Source organism: Gekko japonicus, unplaced genomic scaffold (genome assembly GCF_001447785.1).
Source record: "Gekko japonicus isolate JY-2015 unplaced genomic scaffold, Gekko_japonicus_V1.1 scaffold116, whole genome shotgun sequence".
In the NCBI taxonomy this organism is placed as follows: domain Eukaryota; kingdom Metazoa; phylum Chordata; class Lepidosauria; order Squamata; family Gekkonidae; genus Gekko; species Gekko japonicus.
In genome coordinates, this window is record NW_015164669.1 from 3,460 (window position 1) to 28,161 (window position 24,702).

At 42.0% G+C, this 24,702-nt stretch overlaps 1 protein-coding gene across 1 annotated transcript in view; it reads right to left on the reverse strand.

Annotated features, from left to right (window-relative positions):
- Positions 1–942: 942 nt before the first annotated feature.
- Positions 943–24,702, reverse strand: part of MGAT5 (mannosyl (alpha-1,6-)-glycoprotein beta-1,6-N-acetyl-glucosaminyltransferase) — a gene marked incomplete at its 3' end in the record, with an annotated part of 66,753 nt that continues 42,993 nt past the window's right edge. Inside the window, exons 5-10 of the mRNA XM_015409152.1 lie at positions 11,402–11,473; positions 9,790–9,951; positions 8,723–8,892; positions 6,608–6,742; positions 3,242–3,375; positions 943–1,076 (exon numbers count right to left, since the gene is read on the reverse strand). Coding sequence (XP_015264638.1) covers positions 943–1,076; positions 3,242–3,375; positions 6,608–6,742; positions 8,723–8,892; positions 9,790–9,951; positions 11,402–11,473 — 807 coding nt within the window. The remainder of the gene's footprint in view (positions 1,077–3,241; positions 3,376–6,607; positions 6,743–8,722; positions 8,893–9,789; positions 9,952–11,401; positions 11,474–24,702) is intronic.

A 24,702-nucleotide genomic window follows, 5' to 3' on the forward strand; every position in this document is an offset into this window, starting at 1 on the left:
TGCTTTTGTGTGTGTGTGTGTTTTAAAGTGAAATATGACAACCAGCATTACAGATCAGATATAACAGAAATGGAACAATCACTGTCAAAACCTGCCTAACCCAACAAACAGGAAGTTGCTTAAATGTTATTAACCTGTCCAAACTACTTATTTATTCAAATATTTATATCCCACTTTTCCCTTTGACTTCAGGCAGCTTACAAATCATACTGAAAAGCCTAATAGGGGTGTTAAAAAAATATCGATTTTTCCAGCTCCATTTTACAGCTATGGGGCCCATTATAGTCAATGGAACCCATAGGCTATAATGGAGAACTGATCCGGGGATATTGGGGGCTCTATGAGAGCCGTTTTTTGAGGTAGATGCACCAAATTTGCTGCATAGTTGCTGGTGCCTCTCCTCACCCCCCCCCCCAAGTTTCAAAAAGATTGGACCAGGGGGTCCAATTCTATGGGCCCCAGAAGATGCCCCCATCATCTATTGTTTTCAATGGAAGGAAAAATGCCTTCTCAGTTTACTTGTGAGCTGATGCAAAAATCACTGAGCTGCCAGCTAAAATTCTGTGTGCCAGTGCCCCCTAGTGCAGCTTAGAGGGAACTTGGTTGACATGTCACTTAACTGGAGATCCACAAATAAAACTAACTTACTTCTAATCTTACATAAGAAACCACATAAAGAACAAAACAGAAGCAGTGTATATAATAAGCCAGTAGTGGCATGGATATTCATCACACTTAAGAAGATTCACCTCAAATTGTACGATGTTGCTTTTCAAATATCAATTATATGTTCAAGTTACAGCATGCAATATGTCTCCACAATCACTGGCCTAAAAAGCACTTACCAGCTACTAATAAAAAGTAGGTTATTGCAAACCTTCAAATTTATCTTTTGAACTTTGGGATCAATTCAAAAGAATTTGTATAAACAAAGCAACTGACCTTCCAGAAGTTATCAACTTTGCCATAAACAAGTGACTGGTTCTGCCTTTTGATGACATTGAAGTGCTTTATGTCACTGGAGTTCAAATACTGTTCCACCACAAACCCAAGGAAACTGTTGTCTGGGGTGTGAGCTGTAAGCAACAATGAAGACTGAAATGATACAACTGTGTATTCTCTTAACTCTGAAATAAAGTAAAACATTGTCTCATGGCCATTTAAGTGCCTATTCTGGGTTTGATAGCATATTCAAATGACTTTACTGCTAGTATGTTTGTTTCATATTGTGCGTGTGTAAAGTGCTGTCTAGTCGCAGCCAACTTATGGTGACCCCAGCAAGGGGCTTTCAAAGAAAGCAAGAAGCAGAAGTAGTTTGCCATTGCCTTCCTCTGCAGTCTTCCTTGGAGGTCTACCATCCAAGCACTAACCATAGCTGACCCTCCTTAGCTTCCAAGATCTAACAAGATCGGACTGCACCATGCCACCTTCCCTCCCTTACGTAATGTTAAAATGTAATGAATACAGAAGTAAAATTCAAGTTTTACAAACATAGAACATTTCATGCATACACATATTTTTTTGGGTGCCGCATGATGGAGTGAGCTCTCGTCTCTAGTTCCAGCTCCTGCCAACCTAGCAGTTCGAAAGCAAGAAATTGCAAGTAGATAAATAGGTACCACTTCGGTGGGAAGGTAACAGTGTTCCGTGCGCCTTGGTGTTTAGTCATGCCAGCCACATGACCACGGAAACGTCTTCGGACAGCGCTGGCTCTTCGGCCTTGAAACGGAGATGAGCACCGCAACCCTAGAGTCAGATTCGACTGGCTTTCGAGCAAGAGAACCTTTACCTTTAATGCTTTCTAAGGCTAAACCAGTTAAAAAATTAGCCTCCACTCTCAGAAAACAACAGTCAAATGTTCCTTAAGTATGGGCACTCAATGTAACATTTAACCTAATACATACTTCAAAATAATCAAATATAAAATGTAGGAAGACAAAGATGGTAAACATTTTAAAAGGGTTTTATCACTTTTGCTGAACATGCACAGTCATGCAGTGAGCTATGCCACTTAAGCAGGTCTTGACTCAAAATATTTTATAAGAATATCTATATACTAATAGTGAAGTCAGCCAAACCTTTGGATACATACATCTAGTGATTGAAGCTGTGAATGGGCTAGACAGATCCAGTTTGGTGTAGTGGTTAAGTGTGCGGACTTTAACATGGGAGAACCGGGTTTGATTCCCCACTCCTCCACTTGCACCTGCTGGATGACCTTGGGCAACCCATAGTTCTGGCACAGCTGTTCTTGAAAAAGAGCAGAGTCTTCCAGACCCCCCTCAGCCCCGCCTACTTCACAGGGTATCTGTTGTGGGGAGGGGAAGGGAAAGGAGTTTGTAAGCCGCTCTGAGACTCCTTTGGGTAGTGAAGGGTGGGGTATAAATCCAATCTCTAAAAAAAAACCCAAAACATTAGGGGGGGTTTCCCTCCCCAAATCTTGCCCCCTCCAAGGCTCCACCCACCAAATATCCAGGGATTTCCCAACTTGGAGCTGGCAATCCTAAGGGGAACTGATCTTTGTACTTGGGAGATCCACTGTGATTCCAAGAAGTCTCTAGGCTGACAAACCTTGAATGAGGGAAGGAAGCAGGGAAAAGGAAAAGGCTGTGAGGCTTTCAGGAAAGGGTAAGAGGAAATAGTGGGGGAGTGACTAACTAAAACCATCCTGGGGGTCCTATTTCAACTACTGGCAAAACCCATAAGCTTTCATGTGGGTTTCTCCAGTGAGTCTGAAAGTGACCCAGGACTGTTTCAGGCCATAAAAATTGCATGCGGGGGTGGTGGTGTGGGGGGAATCTGAACCCCCTTCAGTTACTCACCTGGGTTAGCATGTGAGTAACTGAAAAAGCAAGGTTTTTAAATGAGTTCATAGTTAAAAATAATGCACATTCAGGAAGCTAACATTTCCTAATACAGCCTTCACAGAGAACACTGGGCTGATACCTGATCTGGGCTTACACTTCCCAAAACATATGTATATAATGTTTAGAAAAAGCCAACATGAGGTTAAAAAAATGACTGGATGCTGTACAGTTAATTCATCACCAGTAGGGAAATTTTAATATTACTTCGTTACCTCCTTTGCACCTTCGATTTCTACTGAGGGTGCTTAAAGTCAAATTAGAGGTTTAATTCTTGAAGTAAATGAGACGGTAGCACTATGTTTCCTTCTAGAAGAAACATTATTTCCAACTCCTGTTCTGGAAGATGACTGTTTTTGTAAACAAGGTTAACTTACGAAACATCGTGTAGAATTGTTGTGGATTAAGGTTCCATTTCCCCCATGGCGTTTTGTGGCCTTTAGACTGGGCATAATGAGCATGGTTAAACTCCGGTTCAGTCCCAAATGAATCTAGCACTCGTAACATGCACCTGTGTGAAAATAACACAAAACAATTACAAAACTACCCCATCTTCTGAAACAGAAACACATTGTAATTGGTTCTGGCATATGTAAGCATAAAAGCAATTATTTATCATTATACACATGCACAACTGTAGATGTTTACTTTAGACAATTACCTCGGGCAGGTGAAACAGGATAAAAAAAATAATTATAATGGTAACACTAAGGGACAGTTTACATTATAAATCCAGCAAGTTTAGGGTTCCAGAAGGTTCACTCCACCACCCCTTGTTATCCCAAGCTCAGGTGTTGCTCTTTTTATTCAGCCTTTGCCTGTATTAAAAGTATAAATGACCCAGCCTTGATTTGGATAGCTCAAGCATGCCCGATCTCGTCAGATCTTGGAAGCTAAGCAGGGTCAACTCTGGCAAGTACTTGGATGGGAGACCTCCTTGAAATACCAGATGTGGGAGGTGGCAGGTCTTTATTCAGCCACCTCTGAATATCCTCCAGGCCTAAAGTAGGAGTCAGTCACCAGAGGTCACCATGACTTCCAGGTGCACACACACGCACAAACATGCAATTATAAAAATACAAAAAATATAAATGGCCCCAAAAACCACTGAAATTTGAAACAATTAATGGCTATTAGGCAAAAGCGCAGTAGGAAGAGCCACTTCTATTACAAGAAGGATCCTTGGGTTGGAGTAAGGCTTTGCATTTTACTGAGCATTGGCAGGATACAAGCCATTATTTCATACTTCCATAAAACTTCCAGATCTGCCTCATTTGCTCAGGCTCTTCATAGGGTGAAAAAGAAAAATGTAATCAATAGCTTTCTTTAGCATCATTGTTTCATACTTCCATGGAATACAAGTGGCTGGGGGGGAAATCCTCATAAAAGCTCAGACAACCCAGAGTTTTGTTTTTTTTAGGAAGTACTACATTCTTATTTGAGCACACAAACCCGGAACAAATTTACATGCTTTAATCTAAAACAAAAACAAACAAACAAAAAAACACATTGAGAAATCGCAAAGGATTCAGTCCTGTTTCCATTTGTAGCACTAATTCATTCAATGTCTTAAGTTAGCTGCCTTCAGTGAAAACATTTTACAGCAATCAAATTATTTTTGGATTACCGTGTATGCTTAGGCACAGCCAAACATATTATTCGGCAGTACATACGCCAATAAAGGTCTGTGTATATGTATATATTCAGCAGCAGCAGTAAATCATGCAGCAAAGATAAAAGCTTGCTGGGTTATGTTGTGCAGGGTGCAACGAAAAGTAGAATCTGAATAAAGCTGCCCTATTTGGCACTGAGGCGGTAAACCGAATGCAGGACATGGGATGAGATTCTTGGAAGATAAGGATTAACAAAAAACAGCTAGGCTGAATTAGCTATCAGTTACACATTATATAGCATTTATTATTCTCCTCACTGCCTTATAACTGATGTTAAAGAAATGAATCATCCACTCAGTACTCACACACTCGGCTATTTTTGGACAGGAACGCACAGGAACAGAGTTCCGGCTGGCTCCTGAGTTGGCCACACCCAGCAGGAACTCATTAGCATAACAGGCCACACCCAACAGCAGAAACTCATTAGGACTGGCTACAGTAGGCATGTGTGGTCTAACATGCAAAGGAGTCCCTGCTACAAAAAAAGGCCCTGGTTTTTGACAACAAACAAGGTAAACAGAATAAGAAGCAAAAGGTCGGTGTGGCTGGATGACCACACTTTTGGCAACACGGGGCTGTGGCCTAATATGCTAATGAGCTGTGGTGGCAGGGTGTGGCCTAATATGCTAATGAGTTTCAGCTATTGGGTGTGGCCTGTTATGCTAATGAGTTCCTGCTGGGCTTTTTCTACAAAAAAAGCCCTGCACACACTTGTTATATATATGCATTTTTTCTCTCCAACAGCTGCTCTTAAACAAAAGCAAGCCAAAGATAAGGAAACTTAACATAATTTCTAGAGCAGTATTTTAAGGGTCCCCCCCCCACTTCTTCTGGGCACACATAGTGCCAAAAAAGGTTACTGGAAACCACAGAGCTCAAAGCAACCTCTATACAACATCTAAGACATTTTTTTTAACCTAAAGGCAGGAAATTCTCTATTGAATCCATCACTGACAAATTCCCATCCAGCTTTTTCCCATGAGAACACACATTTCAAAAACATTCTAAAGCAATTTATTCCACTGCTAGACATTGTTCTTAAAATGGAATGGTTAAGGAAGTTTCTTCTAATGCTTAAAACGGCCTTCCTTCAAACCCTTTTCTAAATGAAACCCCCCCCCCCAAAGACTTGAGAGATTTTATTTATTTTCCTTTCAGAAAAAGGAATAACAGTATTTTTATTTGTGCCATCCATACGGTAAGAGGAAGGAATAATGCCTAACAGCATCTGCTCAGTCTCCAAAATTTGGACTCCAATCTGAGTTAACTGTACTTGTTAAAAACAAGTACTATTTATGGCCTATTAATATGTTTCTATGGGCATTTATGCTTCAGTAACTCTAAACTGACTTGAATACAGTCTACTTCTTGTAGGCAACTTGCACAGATAACACATTGGAACTTGCCAAGACACAAGAAAGACTTTCGAAGATCTGTACTAAGAGCGGTGCTAGTGAATATCTTAATCAATTATCTAGAAATTAGAGGTGAACACAGAGGCAATCAAGTCTGATGCACTCAATATAATCAAATTCCACGTGGACTACAAAAGAACCTCTTGGGTAAACAAGGAGCTAAATGACAAATGACATTTAGCAAAAATTGACAATAATGTAAACTGGACAAAAAAAATTGCTGGTGTCTAAATTGCCAGCTAGAATTATTTCATCATATTGAAAAGTTTATGAAAAACATCAACACATCTTGCAGCACAAGGGCAAATACACGTCTACAAACAACAAAGAAGGTGATTTAAAAAGCACTATGTGTGTTGAATCCATTCTAGAGTTTCTAATGGATGGAGGAAGAACAATTTCCACTGATTCCACCCTCCCACTACAGATCTCAGGTTTGCCCCTCATGTTGCTCCTGGGGGGTCACAAGTCCCTCAACAGCAGCATTTTGGGGAGACTAGTGGGCTGCAGCAGGAGGTGGGGACACATAAAAGTTCCATTCTGCTGACACAACTGACTTCTGTTAGTAGATTTAGCCTGGATCCCACCCTGTATATCTGGAACTACAATTCCTTTTATTAAAAAGAAAATGCTTTTATAAGAGAGTTATACTTACTGATAATGAACCCAGGATGGTCCAAGGGTTTTCTTAAACTGAGTGAGTCCAACAATGTCAATGTAAATAAGTTCTACAACTTTATCACCTTGTGTTGGGCAGCCAGATCGGTTACCAACAACCTTCTTCATAATCCTAGCCAAAAGAAAAAGAGGGAAACATTAAAACTCCTGCATTGACATGTAAGTTTTTAAAACTTGGCCTTATCATTGTTTTTGTGTGGAAAAGAGGTAGAGAAGGTCAGAACTTTTTATGAAGAAAATACAGAATTCTTAAAGGACAGTCTCTCGTCTTTGGAGAGCTGCCAAAAGTAGCATTATAATCCATAAACTAGTTTATTTAGCTTAAGGCATCAGGTAGAGAGCCTTCTTCATATTCATTGAGGTTTTTATTTGTTTCTTATTTTCTTGATAATTTGTTGGTAGTTAGCTATTTTTATTTCCTAGACTGTGTTGTCTTTACCTTGGAGTACCTTTTTTAACCGTCTTAGACTATAATTACTCGTTCGTTGTATCATACATTTAATTCATGGTCTTAAATTACACTAGTTATATAAAACCATCATTGTTAAAATCCATTCTCTTTTACTGACATACACTGCCTCAGAAGCAACACTGATGAAATATGGCTTCCTATTCATTCATGCACATTTTTCAGACTGATTATATGTACTTCTTGTACCTTGCCTATACACTAAATTGCTGTCTAAATATCCAATATATAGAGAAAATAGATCTTTCTATCCCATGAGTTGTATGCCTCAGAGACCTAAATTACCTTGTCTCCATGCTTGGGTGATACCATAAGATGAACCCAAGTGTATGGAAGAGGAGGGAGCAAGTGAGAAAGAATGCCTATGATATAGATCAGGTTTTTCTTTTGCATTTCTCTAAGCTGGAAAAACTGGGGCATATCAGTCCAGGAAATCTGAAAAAACATTGGTTTCTTCCCCAAATAAAACTGGTGAAAACCAGTTCATCTGCTATGAGAACCACAACTAATACCAGACTCTCTAGAAAAAAGATGGTGCTGTTTTGTACACAAACTAAAATGTCCCATTTTCCAGCATAATTTACAGCTGGAGGACAGTATGATACTTCCAATGACTATGGATTTATTTATGCATAGAAACTTTTTAGAAAGAGATAATGTTTGCTACTTTTAAAATAACGAAGGTACCGTACAGGCAGAAAGTACATCCAATACTGCACCATAAAACCAGGTTAAGATTCACAGCAGACTAAAAATACACAGCAATACTAAACCCACACAAAAAAAATCTTTCCACAGGTCAATCACATATTTTTGGACTGATAACTATGCCTAATTCTTCCGTAGCATGTACATTTCCATTTATGGCTGCATGCATCTCCCCTGCCCCAACTAAATGTCACAGACTGTATTTAACAGTCTCTCAATCTGTGGTAAGGCACAACATAATAAAGTCTGTCATGCTCACTGAGTTAAGATCCCATTCAGCTCAACGATTCTTTGAGGCTCTGTAACTGAAATTCATCTTTGCTCAGCTTCCAAATGCCCACTATGAAATATTTGCCTATTTAAAAAAAGAATGCAAAACACAGTGCAACTAAAGCTGTCTTTCTCAACACCACTGAAATGCCAATGGAAAACCTTCAAATGATTTCTTTAGGATATAGTTGGGAAGAACAGGATTTTCAAATAATTAATCAAAATCCAAAGCACATCTAAAGGAATTAATATTAAATACAAATTAGTTGCAGCCAATTAAAAGTTATTAATTATGACTTCTTATTGGGAAATAAACTGAGAATGAACTATGAAAGCCAACCATTTATCTTGGTGCAGATGTTTAATACACCTGTAAAGGCAGAGACTAAGCTGCTTAGTTTGAATTTTCCAGCGTTCATTTATCAAGCCTCAGGAGGAAGAAGCTACAATGAAAACATATTATCCTTTTCACGGTGCATATATTTAGCTCATGAAAGTAATCTCCTTATCATCCATTTAGTGAATTATCACTTTCATTTTCCTCTTCACAAAATTATAGACTGTACAATAGAGACTTTAAGAGTTTATGGTTAGGGGAGGATTTTTTTTATTTGCTTGTTTCAAAATGGAAAATAATCTCCTTACTCCTTGAGCTCTGCCAGTGAAGCTGAAATCCTAATGTCATGGCCCAGTAAATAGAGAGATGTAATTAAATCACTCCACTGGACTAATTCACCAAGTGGGCCCCCACTAAAGGCATTCTCTGCTATCTTGAATCCAGATTCTTTTGTCAGGAGTCCCAGATGAACAAGAACCTGAAAAAGAAACCCCAGTACAATTAGTATTTGTATTACATACATACATTGGATGCCTGTTTGTCACATTATGTATCCATATGAGATTTTCCTACTAAACTGCCCATAAAAGTACTTCTACATCATTATTTCAAACGGCCAGGGCTTTAATACTTACTGACAAACAACAACAAAATCAGTATTTGTTCCTAAGTCATAACTTTTGTTTTCTGTAATAGGTTTCAGTAATTAGTCTTTGACTGAATTACTCATTTTAATACTTCGAGATCTGACAGGCATTTGAAGATTTCATCACACTATGTCTTTACTATGAGAAAACTGCATTTAGCTTCTAACTACTATACCCCTGAAGGATATCCTATATTCTTTGAAGCTTACTGCTTTTCTGTGCATATTCAGGTAGAATATTTTCTGATTTTAAGCACAGCTAGATTAGTTGCATATTGATGTGGTGAAACCCATAGTGCCAACATCAGTAGCTTTCACAACTGGCTTCTATTACAACCAAATCCTCTCTCATTACATCACCACATAATTTGTGGGGCACCATAGTTTCCCCCAAGGGACTTTAAAACAGTGCTTACATCCTACATAGAGGCTGCAAAAATGGTTTCAGATATTGGTGTTTCCATGTGGAGTGCTGTAATGTTTGAAATCCACTTACCATTTAGATAACTGATAATACAGAAACTCTCCAGGCCACCACCTGCCCAGGCAACCAAGCCATTTATGTGCTAACCTCAATTCTTTCCTCACATTCCTGGTGACTTGCATACACACTAGTTTGTACACCTGCAGGCAGAGCTTGTCATTGGTAAAGCAACTATGGAAGACTTTGCATTTCAGTTTCCCACACACAACTGAAATGTTTACTTTCTGTTGCACAACAGAACTTACTTTTTTCCGTTTTCTCTTCTCCAGGTTCTGTTTGTCAGCTAGTGATTTAATTGCTTCTATCCAAGTATCAGCCATCCTTCTTATCCTCAGCATCATCCATCTAAATTCTTCATGTCTGGACATCATTTTGTAGAGCAAATCAAAATTGGTTCGAATTTCAGCCTTCAATTAAACAACGATTTAGAAGTCAGTGGAACTGTTAGCTTTAAACGTGTCCTCCTACATTAATAAATGTGTATATCTGAATGTGCACAGAGAACATCAGATTACAAGCAGGTTTTTCAAAATTAAAATCCACAAAGCAGGAAAAGGTATAGTAATCCCACAAATATTAATCCTGGGATAATTGTTACAAATATCCCAAAGGTTTTTCACCTCACTGTGCCGCTAGCACCACTTTAGTGACAAAACCTCCGCCATCCACCCAGTGTAAACTCAACAGGGAACTGCAGCTAATTATGGCTTTGTAACAACTGTAACTTCTGTGATAGCATTTGCCAGATATGTGCTGTACACATCCAAAGTTATGTTTCAAGTGGATTTTAGTTGGTCAGCTAACAGGAGATAATCAGACTATGCTTAAAGGCTCTTTTAAATGTGTTACATCAGACATGGCATGACCAATGCTGTATAATGTGCTTGACTGATAATCAGACTATGCTTAAAGGCTCTTTAAATGTGTTACATCAGACATGGCACAACCAATGCTGTATAATGTGCTTGACTTTGTCAAATTAGATGTAATTCTACAGAGAATTTACATATCCCTCCTGTTCATGTGCAAGACATGGCATGGACAGGTGGAAGGAGGTATTTTTTTTTCCAAACAGGAACAGCAACGTACAGGTAAGGGGAGCTTAACTCTGCCCCTTCTTTGCTTTGCTGCACCCTGTTATTTCCAGAATTTTCCTCCCAGCCTGTTTCCAGTATTGGAAGTAGCTGGGCTGGAAGAATAAGGCTTAAACTAACATAACACATTGATGCAAGCTGGGAGCAAAAGCAAGGTTTAGTGTCCCTCACCAGTACAGTCCCCACTATAGCCGTAAGTCCTTGAATAATCTTGTTAACATAGTAGACAAAACTGCCATACATAAAGTGAAACACACATCCAAGCCTTTGCAGGAAGAGGTTTCAAAATTTCAAAGGCTGCTCCGAGTAGACCTTCCAAATACTCATTTCCAAAAATACCAAAAGAGGGACAGACTGGATATTAAGATCAAATTATCAATCATCAAGGTCCACTTCATTGAGTGTTTAGAAATTCGTAAAGTATCTCTGCTCTGACCTGGATGGCCCAGGCTAGCCTAATTGCATCAGACTTTGAAAACTAAATAGAGTTGTCCCTGGTAAGTACTTGGATCTCTCTGCCCTGACCTGGATGGCCCAGGCGAGCCTGATTGCATCAGATTTTGGAAACTAAATAGAGTTGTTGTCCCTGGTAAGTCCGTGGATGGAAGTCTACGAAGAAAGTCTAGGGTTGCTATGCAGAGGCAGGCAATGGCAACCCATCTCTGGTGGTCTCTTGCCTTGAAAAGCGTACAGACTTGCCATTAGTTAGCTACGATGTGATGACCGTTTCCACCAAAGTTATCTCTAACTTCTAAAATCTCACCATTGTCTTTTGATCCATTTCTTCAGTAGGATTTTTTGCTCTCCAGGGTAAACGAGGACACCAGTTTTCAACCTGCAGAAATAAGGATTCTCCTTAAAAGATATTTGGCTCAACTTTTAACTGAATCAAGCAAAACAATGGTTAAACTATTTCCTTGATGCGACTCATCCCTACAGCAGCTCCAACAGAATAGCAGGAGGTCATCAGGCGACTGAACGAAAACACCTTCTTTGTATAGAACGGTAAAGTAGCATTAGAAATTCATGACGGAAACAGATTAGCTATTTAAAGTTCATCCTCAGCCTCTTTCAATAACCTTTTATTAACTGATGAAATCATTCAAACAGTATAGAGCTCTGAGGTCCCAAGGAGGCTGGTATGATTTTTTTTTTTAAAAAGAAAGACTACTGGAATTCTCTGCTCAGTGGGATGACTACTAAATAGTATGACGCATGAACTATTATAAGCTGTTAAAAGGAAGATAAGCATCATACAGAGAGGACGAGCAATAAAGAAAATGAGTGAGCAATAATGAGGAAAAATATTGCAAGAGTAACAGGAGAATTCTTTACACTGAAACCAGTGCTGAGCTCCAAGGAAGCGATGCTCCCATTCACATCTCTGGCAGCTGAGTAAGACCCGGACTAAGAGTCTGTTCCTTCCTCTGCTTACAGGTGTTTGAGATTCATTAGGGACAGAGGTGAAAGGCATTTTGTGTGAGTCACAGAGTCTTGCCATAGCTGGCTGGAAAACTCATATAGCTGGTCTTGTCCCTTGGCTTGACAGTCTGTGGACCTGAATGGCCAGGCCAGTTCATCCAGGACCAGTTCAGAATTCTGGAGTTTCTTTCTGTATGTGTGTCTGTGTGTGTATTTTGTCTGTCTGAATTATATTTTTGTTCTTCTCTAAGCTGCTTGGCGTACTCAGTGAGGAGAAAAGTGGGGTAAAAATACTTGAAGTCTCTGAACATACTAATTATTACAGGAACAAAAAAATACTGAAAGCATGAAACTCCCTCCTCAAAAAACATATTCTCATGATGGCTAACTTAATCCTTTAGTTTTCATTTTTCACAGAAACTATATAAATATATGCAACTACATTTGCTTGCACACTTGTATTTTTAAGTTTTTTAAATTGTTGGTAACAAAAGCCCCCAGAGAAAAACAACAAAGACTACAAAAGCTATCTGATTACAGTGTCTCAAAAAAAAAAACCCCACAAAGGAGAAAATGGCCCATAATATTATCAGCAAAGCCTATCTTTACATAAACTTATCAGCATTTATATCTTCTTTATTTGTACTTTGATATGCCAGTTTAAACATAAGAGTAATTTTCTGTACCCTTATAATCCATAATCCAATCATTAATATTGAGCAACACAGAGGATTTCCAAGAGAACATTACACATTGTCTTGCAGCCATTAATAATCTCATTATAAACAACCTGAGACAGGTACACAGTCTTTAACATAACACGGAGCATTTGCCACGCTAAGGATACGGATAATAGGCGGATTTTCCGGGTGCGATCACACCACCCGTGGCAAACCCGTGGCTTCGTCAAACCACATCATCTGTGAAGTGTAGTGCACCCGTGGCGAACTCGTGGCTTCGTGCCGAAGATACGGAGTAAAAAACTAGTACTTACGATGTACTAGTTTCCGGAAAATGCGGTCCAAGGGCGGGCGTCTGATCGCGTCCTGTCCTAGTCCCATCGCAAACAGGTTAGGGTTTTTTTAAAGTCTGCACAGGATGCGCACAAACAATCATGCACATGCTCACTTTTTGGTGAGAAAAAATATTCCCATTTGCCATGGAAGCGGCGCCTAGCGATTGCTGGTGTGATCGCACCGCGCCACTTCTTTGCCGCGCTGCAGGATAGCCGTGTGATCGGCACCTCACGCCCTAACCACGGGACCTCAACGGGACATGTGATCGGGTGGCCACGTGTTATTTTGCTCCGGGGAAAACAGCCACGCTCCCCCCCGCATTTTCCAGCCCGTGTGAGTGGGGCCACAATAAAGCAACCACAGGATCAAATGGTAAATGGCTGACATGCTCTCCTATCCCCCTCTTATCTCCCTCACTGTCAACATTTATAATACAAACTACTTGGGAACAACAAATGGAATTTCTTCCCTTATACTTCTCTACAGTCTATAATGCATGAGTGTTTCCCCTCACTTTCACCATGCATGTCCGTCGGGTTTTCTTTTGTTGTTCTGCATTGATTTTCCTCCCTTCAGCGCTCAGTTTGCAATCTGGTTGTTGTTTCCCCGGATCTTCTGAGAGTGCTTTTGTGCCAATTTTTCCCTTGTTTTGCTTCCAAGCTAAAAGTAATTCAAAAGCATACAGATTCCCTCAGATTTCCCCCTGCCATTTTGCTGCCCCTCGAAGGTCACTTCCCTGCCCACATTAAGGTCATTCCACCTACTATACACCTTCTGCCATCCTCCTCTCTTCATCAGTGTATTTGATCCATTTTGCCTTCATTTTGAAATGTTTAATTTTTTTTTACAAGTGGCACGAGTCTAGTAATATAAGACTATCACTAGTCTCAGATGCCTGAATTTAAAAAATTTAAACTACTGGGGAAAGTTTAAAATGAGCTGTGTGAGGTTTAGTTCCCTGCTGGAATTGACTTGAAAGGGAGATTGGAGAGGAGGCAAACAACAACGTCTCCAGTGTGGGGGGTGGGGGGAAGGACTTCAGTGCTGTATGCAAACAAAATAAAGTATGGGGATAGTCAGCACAGAATGAAATTGACATTAGACGTAGAGAGAGGCAGACACTGGGAGAGGAAGCCAAAAGCTCTAAAAACATTTTTCCCTTTAATGCTTTAGTGAACGTTTAGAGGGGGAACCATTTTGGTAGTCTCCAGAAGCCTAACATTAAAATGGTGGCTGAGTCCTTATGAAAACCACCGACCCTAAGAATCACTTGGGATCGATCCATTTGGAAGACAGAGAACAATCCTCACAGGACAGGCTCTAAAAAAACTGCCAAGATCACAACCAATGTGCAGGATCAAATTAGAGAATCACAAAGAGAAATCTATGCAAATTTGTCAATGAAGGACAGGAAATTAGCATTACTATGCAGCTGTGCTAGGGCATCAGCAAGAATCCTCCCCATTTTTTTCAATTTAGTGGGACAAGACTAAAAAAGCTCTCCAGAGCATCTGCCAGAGGACTCCTCCCTCATACAAATTGCAGCCCTGTGCAAAGCATGGTGGAGTTGCAGTCGGCTGCACAGGCACACGCACACACACGTTGCCAACAATCACAGCTTGCAATGCCAGTGTCAGTGAGTTCTACCGTGCATTCTGTACACTTAACATGTTCTCCCGTATTATGAGATTGTGTGACTCTTTCCTATTTTTCACAGTGGCCGATAACAGAATCCCCTAGTGCTTGGCAATATGGAAAATGGGGCTTCATAGCTGCTTGTCAGTTTCAAAAAAAGTCTGTTCAGTTTCAGCATCAGTTTCCCCTTTGCCTGCATTCCTTTCTGTTACCTTTTCATTCAATGAACTAACACTAAAATGCACGTGTAAAACTGAACCATGCGAATTTAAATGGAAGGCACTTGCTGGCACAGCTGCGATAGGGCAATTGCGTAAATTTTTTTTCAAAACTTCGGATGCCACCCCCGAATTAGAAAAGTGTGTTTTTAATTGTAGCTGCAGAATAAATACACCGGAGGATAAAGAATGGTGCGTAAGGCAGGCACAGAATCTGATGTAAAGATTAAAGGCTTACTGCTCTGAAAATCTGCAGTAAGATGTGTGTGTGTAATGGCCCAAAGCTGACATACAAACTAACGTATTATTTTGATGATATTCTTCTGGGAATATTTTACTTTCATTCAGAATTATAAGGGAACATGGAATGGGGAAAAAACATTACAATTGGCCTTAATTATGTTTGTATTTAAATTGTTTTTGGTGTATTTTAACTATCTAATTTCTGGTAGCTTTGGGAGCAGGATATGAATGCCTTAAATAAATTAACTATTCAAGCCAGATGAATTGATCAATGGAAAAATCATAGCTACAAAAGAGCCAATTAAAGTATTATTTCACAATCAGAACTGCCTAGTTTTAGGTTTTCAATATACAAAGTTCCTTTAACAAATGTACTTTTGGACCTTTTTATGACTTGCATTCGCAGTATTTTGACATGAGAAGGTTATGGTTAAGAATTAATGAACAATAACCTCATTGCTACAGACAGAAGAGAAAAAAAAACTAGTGCCTACCTGTTCTCCAAATGCTTCACTGATGTAGCCAGCACTCAACAGAAAACTAAAAAAGCAATTTCATATAGAAACTAAGTGGTCCAGATGGGCCATAGTTCACTCGTATAGTACAGTATACTCCTTCTACAGGGGCTATAGTACACTCCAATGAGGATATCACATTGACATTTACAGTTACTAAATGTTAACAGCTTTGTAACTTTATTCAGGTTTAACAGCTCATAAGCCATACACCAGACAAAGACATTTAAAATGTTAACAACATTACATTATATGGACAATTATCCTTCCCCATCTGAGCACATGTAGAGGAATCCCCATGTGTGTCTTATGGGCCATCAAGTTGTTTCCAACTTATGGCGATCCTATGAATTAATGGCCTCCAAAACATTCTATAGTTAACAGCCTTGCCAAGATCTTGCAAATTGAAGGCCATGGCTTCCTTGACTGAGTCAATCTGTCTCATGTTGGGTCTTTCCCCAGTATTATTATCTTTTCAAGTGAGCTGTCTTCTCCTAATGTGACCAAAGTATGAGAGCCTCAGTTTAATTGTTTTAGCTTCAAGGAAGCGTTCAGGAGCCAAGGCATAAAAAACACTGAACAATTTCAATTTCTTCAATGTCAATCTTAAAAGTCATTTAATTCCTCAGTAGTCATTACTTTTGTCTTCTTTATGTTCACCTGTTAATCTTGCTTTGGCACTTTCTGCTTTAACCTTCATAAGGAGTTGTTTCTGTCAGTAATGTGGTATCATCTGCATATCTCTGTTAAAGTTCCTTCCACCAATATTCACTCCATTTTCTTCTAAATCCAATCCAGTTTTCCTTATAATATGTTCTGAATATAGATTGAACTGGGGAAAAAATACATCCTTATCTGACACCTTTGCCAATTGGAAACCAGTCTGTTTCTCCATATTCTGTTCTAACACTAGCCTCTTATCCAGAGTATAGGTTGCACATCAAAACAATCAGATGTTGTGGAACACAAATTTCCTTTAAAACCAACCACAGCTTTTCATGATCCACAAAATCAAAAGCTTTGCTGTAATCTATGAAGCACAAGCTGATTTTCTTCTGAAATTCTCTAGTATGCTTTAGTAACCAACGTAAATTTACAATATGATCTCTAGGGCCTCTTCATTTACTGAATCCAGCTTGAACATCAAGCATTTCTTGTTCCATATCTGGTAAGATCGTTGCAAGATTTAGAGGATCACTTTACTTGCACGAGAAATTAATGCAATAGTCCGATAGTTGTTGCAGTCTTTGATGTCTCCCTTTTTTTTGGAATTCAAATTCATTTCCAGTCTGTGGGCCATTGTTTTGTTTTCCATAGTTATTGGCATATTCTTGTTAAGATTGTGATAGACACTAATTCTGTGGTTTGAAATAGCGCTATTTATATCCCATCTACTCTTGGTAATTTGTTTCTTTTAACTTCTCTGAGTGAATAACAAAGCCACATTTTCCTCTTTTTAAAAACAGAATGTCAAGATCAAACTCAGCCAGGAAAAATAAATGTGTGCCATCATTTTCCTAGTGCGGAAAGGATAGGACACCTAAAGTAATATTAATCCATGATACTGGAGCATAAAACGGAGGCAGGTCAGGGAAAGCCGTAAAGAAAGGTTGCTATGAAAAAAGACAGAAGATATTTGAACCATTTTGTATCTGTGAGGCTGCAAGTTTATAGGAATGGAAAGAGTAAAGCATGGATCACAGACCCACAGGAAGTGGGAGCACACTGTAGGCAGCTCTCCATGTTTCCAATGCTCCTTTTTAAGAACTGGAAGAAGAAACGAACCTAAGGGTGAAATGTGAAAACAGTACTTGATTATGTCTTTGATAGCTCACAGGTGTCAAGAAAGTTAATGCGATTTGGAGCTACAATACTCAGCTTCAGAGCTGTTCAATCAGGCATAGAAAATCCTAAATATAGGTGTGCTGTTTCACTTGTGTAAACACAAATATTTTAACAGTAAATAACGCAGTGTATTTTGCATATTATTTCCTTAAATAAAACACTATGGTATAATTGGTTCATATTTCCCACTTTTCTTAATACATTTTATAGTAGTTGCCTTCAAACATTAAACAAAATAGTTGTATTCAAACATTAAACAAAAGCTCAGTCTGCCCTTGGAAAATCCTGAAATGTAAAGCCTGATCTCATGACAGTTGTAAACTATTTATATTCTTTCTAGCTGCTTTTGTTTTACATATTTTGAAACTGTGGAGTGGCATCCCATGAAGGATGTTCATGGATGTTTTTGTTTTATTTTTTAAATGAAAGTTGGAATTCCCAGGATTCTACAAAAATATTGGCCTTATACAAATACCTCTGACTACACAACCCATAGCTCATTTTCTGAGGCTTTGAGTAAATAATTTTAAAGTCTCCTGAAAATACACTTGTCCTAGTGCCGGACAAAGAGGTTTAAGAGCCATAAGAGCTGATCTGTGTTCATTTGCTGTGTATGTTATTCAGTCTCAAGCCTTATTTACCGGAACCCACTCTGCTGCTGCTGCAACAACAACAAATCACATCTCATTAGGCATCCAAGAATTAATATTGCATGAGTATCACTCCAAAAAGATGGTTTTGCAAATAGTGCTGGAACATAAAATACAAGATTTATATTATCTTTTTCCTAAAACCCTACAGCACTTTAGAACTCTGGTGCATTTTCTTTCTAATCTCAGTAAGGTACTTTAAGAACAGGCATCATATTCAGCATTCAGCTTCACCCATACCACAAACCAGTGGCGTACCAAGGGCGGGAGATGCGGTCCACCCCAGGAGCAGCTTGAAGAAGTCAGCTGGAGGGCCCTCGAAGCCAGCAATCTTTGCCTCCCTGGAAGGGAAGAGGCAGATGGTGGAGACCATCCACATCCTTCGCAAAGGGGGCAGAGCTTGTTGTGCATAACGGCCGGCTCCTTCCCTATCCTTGCCAGTCTTCATCTGGCAATGGGTGAAGATAGAGCTTCTTGGTTGGCTCCCTCGCTGGTTGCTCTTGGCCTTGTCTAGGCCTGGGTGGCAGTCGGGTGCAGTGGAGACTTGATGAGGACGATGGGGGAACATGTCGATCTGGTGCTGGGAGGCGGCTTGGTTGTTTCGGCTTGGCCAGTGTGCTAGCAGACAGCATCCAGGCCCTTTTTTCTGGGCGGGTGGTTTTCCCGTGTCTGCAGTGCTTCCCCCCCCCCTGTTTCTTTCTCTGGCACACTCCTACTCATCCTGGGATTCCTCCACTTTTTAGGCGGTTGGCCTTCCTGCATCTTCAGTAGGCCTTCTTCACTCTGCCACCCTCCCCATCTTTTTCAGTGGCCCGTGCCTCTACAGGAGACATGGGTGGGCCTTCTGGGTTGGGTCAGGGCTCCTGTCTGTCAGGGTTGGGTGTGAAGGGGACTGGGTCTTCTGCGAAGCAGCTCTTAGGCTTTGAGTACTGGTGGTAGCCCTAGGGAATTAGGCTTGGGGGGTTATGGCGACCATCTTGGCCTAGTTGGGAGACATTTTCAGCCACTAAAAGCTTTTCTTTTGGCAGTCATTTTGTATAGAACTGTCAGTTTCCCCCTTTGTTGGAATGACTTCTAAGAAGAGTGATGGGCCTTCTAAGGGTAAGTGGCCAGCACCAAAGACCCCTCCAAAGCAACCAGCACCTGCCTTGTCTTCATCTGAGGATGAGGAGTGTAATGTGGTCAATACAGCCATTTTGGATAGGCTGAAGGCACTTGAACAAGCATCAGACTCCCCCCCCCATATGCACCTGAAACAAGGGTTGGGGGGAGGGAAGGAAAGCATACAGACATCTAAAATACAGCCATTTTGGATAGGCTGAAGGCACGAACAAGCATCAGGCTTCCCCCCCCATATGCACCTGAAACAAGGGAAGGAAAGCATACAGACATCTAAGGCTTGGTTTCAGGTGGATGTCTTAACAAGGTTGTCTCTCCTTGAGGGCAGGTCTTCTGCAGCTCCTTGAGGGCAGGTCTTCGGCAGCTCCTTGAAGCCAGGTCTTCTGCAGCATCAGCTAGTAGTGAGGGCACTGTGTCTTCAATTGGAGCCGATGGCGGGGTTCAGGAGCCATCTCCCCAGGACCAAGGAAGTCGAACTGAGCTTGTGGCTCTGGATTCCCATGGGTTGGCTGGTAAGTCAGCCCACACAGAACCCTGGGATGGTTTGGTTTTTCTCTCCTTGAGGGCAGGTCTTCTGCAGCATCAGCTAGGAGTAGTGAGGGCACTGTGTCTTCAATTAGAGCCGATGGCGGGGTTCAGGAGCCATCTCCCCAGGACCAAGGAAGTCGAACTGAGCTTGTGGCTCTGGATTCCCATGGGTTGGCTGGTAAGTCAGCACACACAGAACCCTGGGATGGTTTGGTCTTGGGGACCTGGGGTCAGATGTCTGCCTCTGGGTCTCCAGCCTCTACCCAGGTTAACACTCCTCCAGCAACAGCCAGTTCCCAGCCCTGGACACAGGCCTCTGGGCCATGCAACCCACAAATGGTGTGGGCTGGTTTTTCAGGAAATACTCCAAGAACACCAGAGGTGCCCTATGGGTGGGGGATGCGGGTATCCCCCCCCCCTTGGAGTACTGCTTATGCTTCTGTGCCTCTTAGAGCACTACCTTCTGGGGACCTGGCACTACCGTTAGGAGATCATTTGTTGCCTGCAACAAAGGAAAAAATATGTAAAGTATGTTGATCTCCCTTCTTTATTGTGAACTTGAGAAGAAGGATAAAGAAGATGTATGTGATGATAAAGAAAAGCTGAAGAAAAGGAAGGTTGATAGAACCTGGGCCAATTGGCTTTCCAGGTTTTTTATACATGCTGGCTTAACTGTGCGTTCACAGCCTTGGAGGGCTGCTTCTTTGATCCAATACATGGATATTAGTTACAAAGGGTACACAATGTTTAACTGCCCAGTCTGGTTCCAGTATGACAAGGAGTTTCTGATGCAGGCAGCCTTGTATCCTTCCCTTCAATCAGATCAGATTCCCCTGCAGCTTTGGCTGCAGGTGATGTCCCCAGCATGGCCAAATTTGGGTGATCGTTCAGATAGTGGCCATCTAGTACATTGACTGTAAACAGCTTCCAGTTCCCGCAACTCTGTGAGGCAGGTGGTTCAACCTGGGAGTTTGGCTCCCAAGGAGTTTGTAATTGGAAAGCTTGCCAATACAAGCATGAGTGTCCATTGCGCATTCCTTTAATAACTGCTTTTCTGCCAAACCACACAGGGGTCAGAAGATGCAAGGGGGAGGCGTGCCTAACCAACCTTCTGGTAAAGGGCCCCACCCCCTAAAACGGATGGCTCTTGAGGGGTGGTTGAGCAACTATCTCAAAAAAAGTGGACAGGATTTATTTGTTGTGGGGTTTTAAGTTTGGTTTTCGAATTCCTTTCCAGGGCCCTCAGGTCTTGTTTGTGACTGGGAACCTTAGTTCAGTTAAGGGTCTTGAACAAGTTGTTCGGTACAAAATAGCCGAGCAGAAAGCTGAAGGTAGGATATTGGGCCCTTTCCCCACCCCTGCCAATGTTCCCTCTAAGCTCTGGAGTCTTGTGAGCAAAAATTCTCCTTTGTGAGTGACTGGCATGAAAGTTGTGAGTGAGGGATCTGGCTACTGCATCAGTTAGTCTGCTCTGGAGCCATTCTTCCTGTGCAAAGACAAAAATGTGTGAGCCGGAGGCTTAAAAGCTGTGAGCTAGCTCACACTAAATCAGCTTAGAGGGAACAGTGACCCCTGCTGTGTCTTAACGTTTGGGTGTCCCCCTGGGGGTGGTGCCCAAAAAGGCTTCTGGTGAATTCTGTTTGATTCATCACCTTTCTTACCCTCCCCCCGGGGGGGGTATCAGTGAATGATAGTATTCCCAACCATTTGTACTCTGTGAAGTACACAACATTTGATCAAACAGTCCATGCAGTGCGATGCTGTCAGGTTGCAGAGGTGGTGAAATGTCTGCTGTGTCTTAACGTTTGGGTGTCCCCCTGGGGGTGGTGCCCAAAAAGACTTCTGGTGAATTCTGTTTGATTCATCACCTTTCTTACCCCCCCCGGGGGGGGTTGTCAGTGAATGATAGTATTCCCAACGATTTGTACTCTGTGAAGTACAACATTTGATCAAACAGTCCATGCAGTGCGATGCTGTCAGGTTGCAGAGGTGGTGAAATGTGACATCAAGTCAGCGTTTCACCTCCTCCCTGTACACCCTTACAACTTTGAGTTGCTGTAGTTTTCCTTTGAGGGTCAATTTTACATGGACGGAGCACTGTCTATTGGGGAATCTGTACCATGTGTGGCATTTGAATGCTTCAGTTCGTTCCTTGAGTGGGCTGTGTGTGAGAAAGCCGGTTTACAGGATGTCGTTCACTATTTGGACGATTTCCCATTTGTGGGCCCTGTAGGATTTGGATTTTGTGCTAGGTTGTTGGACATTTTCATGAATTGACAGCGGAGCTAAGAGTTCCACTGGCCCATGAAAAAACAGAAGGTCCAGTTCAGAGGCTTACCTTTCTTGGGAATGAAATGGACACCATGGCACAGTTGTCTCGCCTCCCTGATGACAAGGTGTCTGATCTGCAAGCTACGGCTGCTTCCTTCCTTGTGAAATGGAAAGCTACCCTGCTAGAGCTACAGCTACTGGTTGGGCATCTCAACTTTGCCTGCAAAACTTGTGGAAGGTCTGCAATGCTATGGCCAGTTTATGTCTTCCTCAACACAGGGTGCATATTAACAACGGCATGCATGCTGACCTTTTGGTCTGGCAGGAATTTTTGGAATCATTTAATGGGATATCCTTCTGTAGGAATGACATGCGGCTTGAAGATGGAAAGCTACCCTGCTAGAGCTACAGCTACTGGTTGGGCATCTCAACTTTGCCTGCAAAACTGTGGCACCTGGGTGGGCCTTTTTGTGGGGGGTCTGCAATGCTATGGCCAGTTTACGTCTTCCTCAACACAGGGTGCGTATTACCAACGGCATGCATGCTGACCTTTTGGTCTGGCAAGAATTTTTGGAATCATTTAATGGGATATCCTTCTGTAGGAATGACACGCGGCTTGAAGCTGAGCTTCAGGTTATGTCTGATGCTGTGGGTTCTCAGGGTTTTGGGTCTACTTCTGTGCACACTGGTTTGTGGAGGGCTAGTAAGAGTCCTGGGTAAGGGCAGGTTAGAATAGGGACCTCGCTTTTCTTGAGGATTTTTTTGTTGTTGTTGGTTTGGCTGTGGGAGACTGACTTGGCCAACCACACAGTCCACTTTTGGTGTGACAACATGGCTGTGGTTCATGCAATTAATTCCCTCTCATCCAACTTGTCACAAATTATGAAGTTGGTGAGGGCCTTCACTCTGTGATGCCTTCGGCTTAACATACTGTTTCTGGCCAATCCCGTGCCTGGGGTGAATAATGGGGTGGCTGACGCTCTCTCTCATAAACAGATGGAGAGGTTCCATCAGCTGACCCCAGAAACCAATCATTATCTGGTAGGAATGCCTGTGGAGCTATGGATGATTAGAGAGCTGAGGCCTGCAAAGCGATAGTTCTAGCCATAGCCCTCAGCACCAGGAGGGCATATGAGCATGCTGTGCAGCAGTTCGAGGAATTTAGGTCAGAGGCAGGGCATTGTGTAACATGGCCCTTCCCGGTGGAGCACTTGTTCCATTACTGCGTTGCCCTAAGGAGTAGGGATTGGCCATGAGATCTCTTAGGGGCCACCTTTTGGCATTAGCTCTTGCTAGTAAGGCCTTGAGTTTTAAGGAAGACACCGGTGACTTCCAGTTATAGAAGATGCTGGAGGGATGGGCAAGAGAGTTAGGTCCACAAAAAGATATTAGGAAGCCTATTTCCCTGTTAGTTCTTAAAGGCCTACTTGGTACGTGGCACGAGGTTTGTGCGTCCTACTTTGAAGCCAACCCTATTTCATGCCACTGCTCTAGTTGCCCTTTTTGGGGCACTCAGTTAGTGAGCTGGTTGCACAGTTATGGAGTGGCATGTCTGGCTCTGCGTTATTAGTTAAGGATTTAAAACTGGATGGGGGAAAGGCTTTCATCACAGTGTGATGTTCTAAGATGGACCAGCATCATAGAGGGACTGTTATTAAGTTGGGCCCATGTTCTGATTGAGAACTGTGCCCTGTCTCTGCAGTGGTTGGCTGTTTGGCAGCCCGGGGTCCTGGGGAAGGTTTTTTGTTTTATCACGTGGATGGCAGTCCACTGACTAAGCATCAATTTTGGGCTGTGACATCCTGTGCTCTAGCTAAGCTGGGGTTGTCTGGGGTAAAATTTGGTACCCATTCATTTTGGAGCGGGGTGGCCTCTATGGCTGCTGTCATGGGCAATTCCACCACTGATATTCAGTGCTTGGTGACAGAATGTATTCAAAGCAGTATAGTAATAAACCTTTGTTAATATTATGAAGGCACTGGGTTTGCTAGGCAATGTACACTGCACTGGTTCTACTGGGCTTCCAACCCCCCCCCCGATTGTGATTCTGTGCTTGACATCAGTCCTGTTGAGCTGTCATTGCCACAGTGGCACTGGGTTCTGCTGGGCACCCTGTGATTGCACTGGTACTGCTGGGTACTCTGTACATTGCGCTAATTCTGCTGGAGTTGCAAAAATGCGATCACTCTTTTGTGATAATTTGACTAGTGTTTATTAGTACAAAGGCAGTCGCCTAGCTCTCAAGAATGCCATCTAGATATTTGGGATGGGAAGGGCTTCACATGTTCACATGCCTTGCCCCACATGTTCCCCCAAGAGCACTATGGTCGGGGGCTCAAAATGTGTTGGTCATCCCGGGTCCCAAGGACGCCAAACTAGCTGCGACCAGGGTCAGGGCTTTTTCGGTGGTGGCTCCTACCTGGTGAAACGAGCTCCCGGGGGAGATCCGGGCCCTGCGGGACCTTGTGCAGTTCCGCAGGGCCTGCAAGACGGAGCTCTTCCACCAGGCCTTTGAGTAGGAGCCGCCCCCCCCATTATACCACCACCATCACGGTATCTTAAAGGATGCATCGACGAGGCCTGAGGAAGAACCTGGAAATTG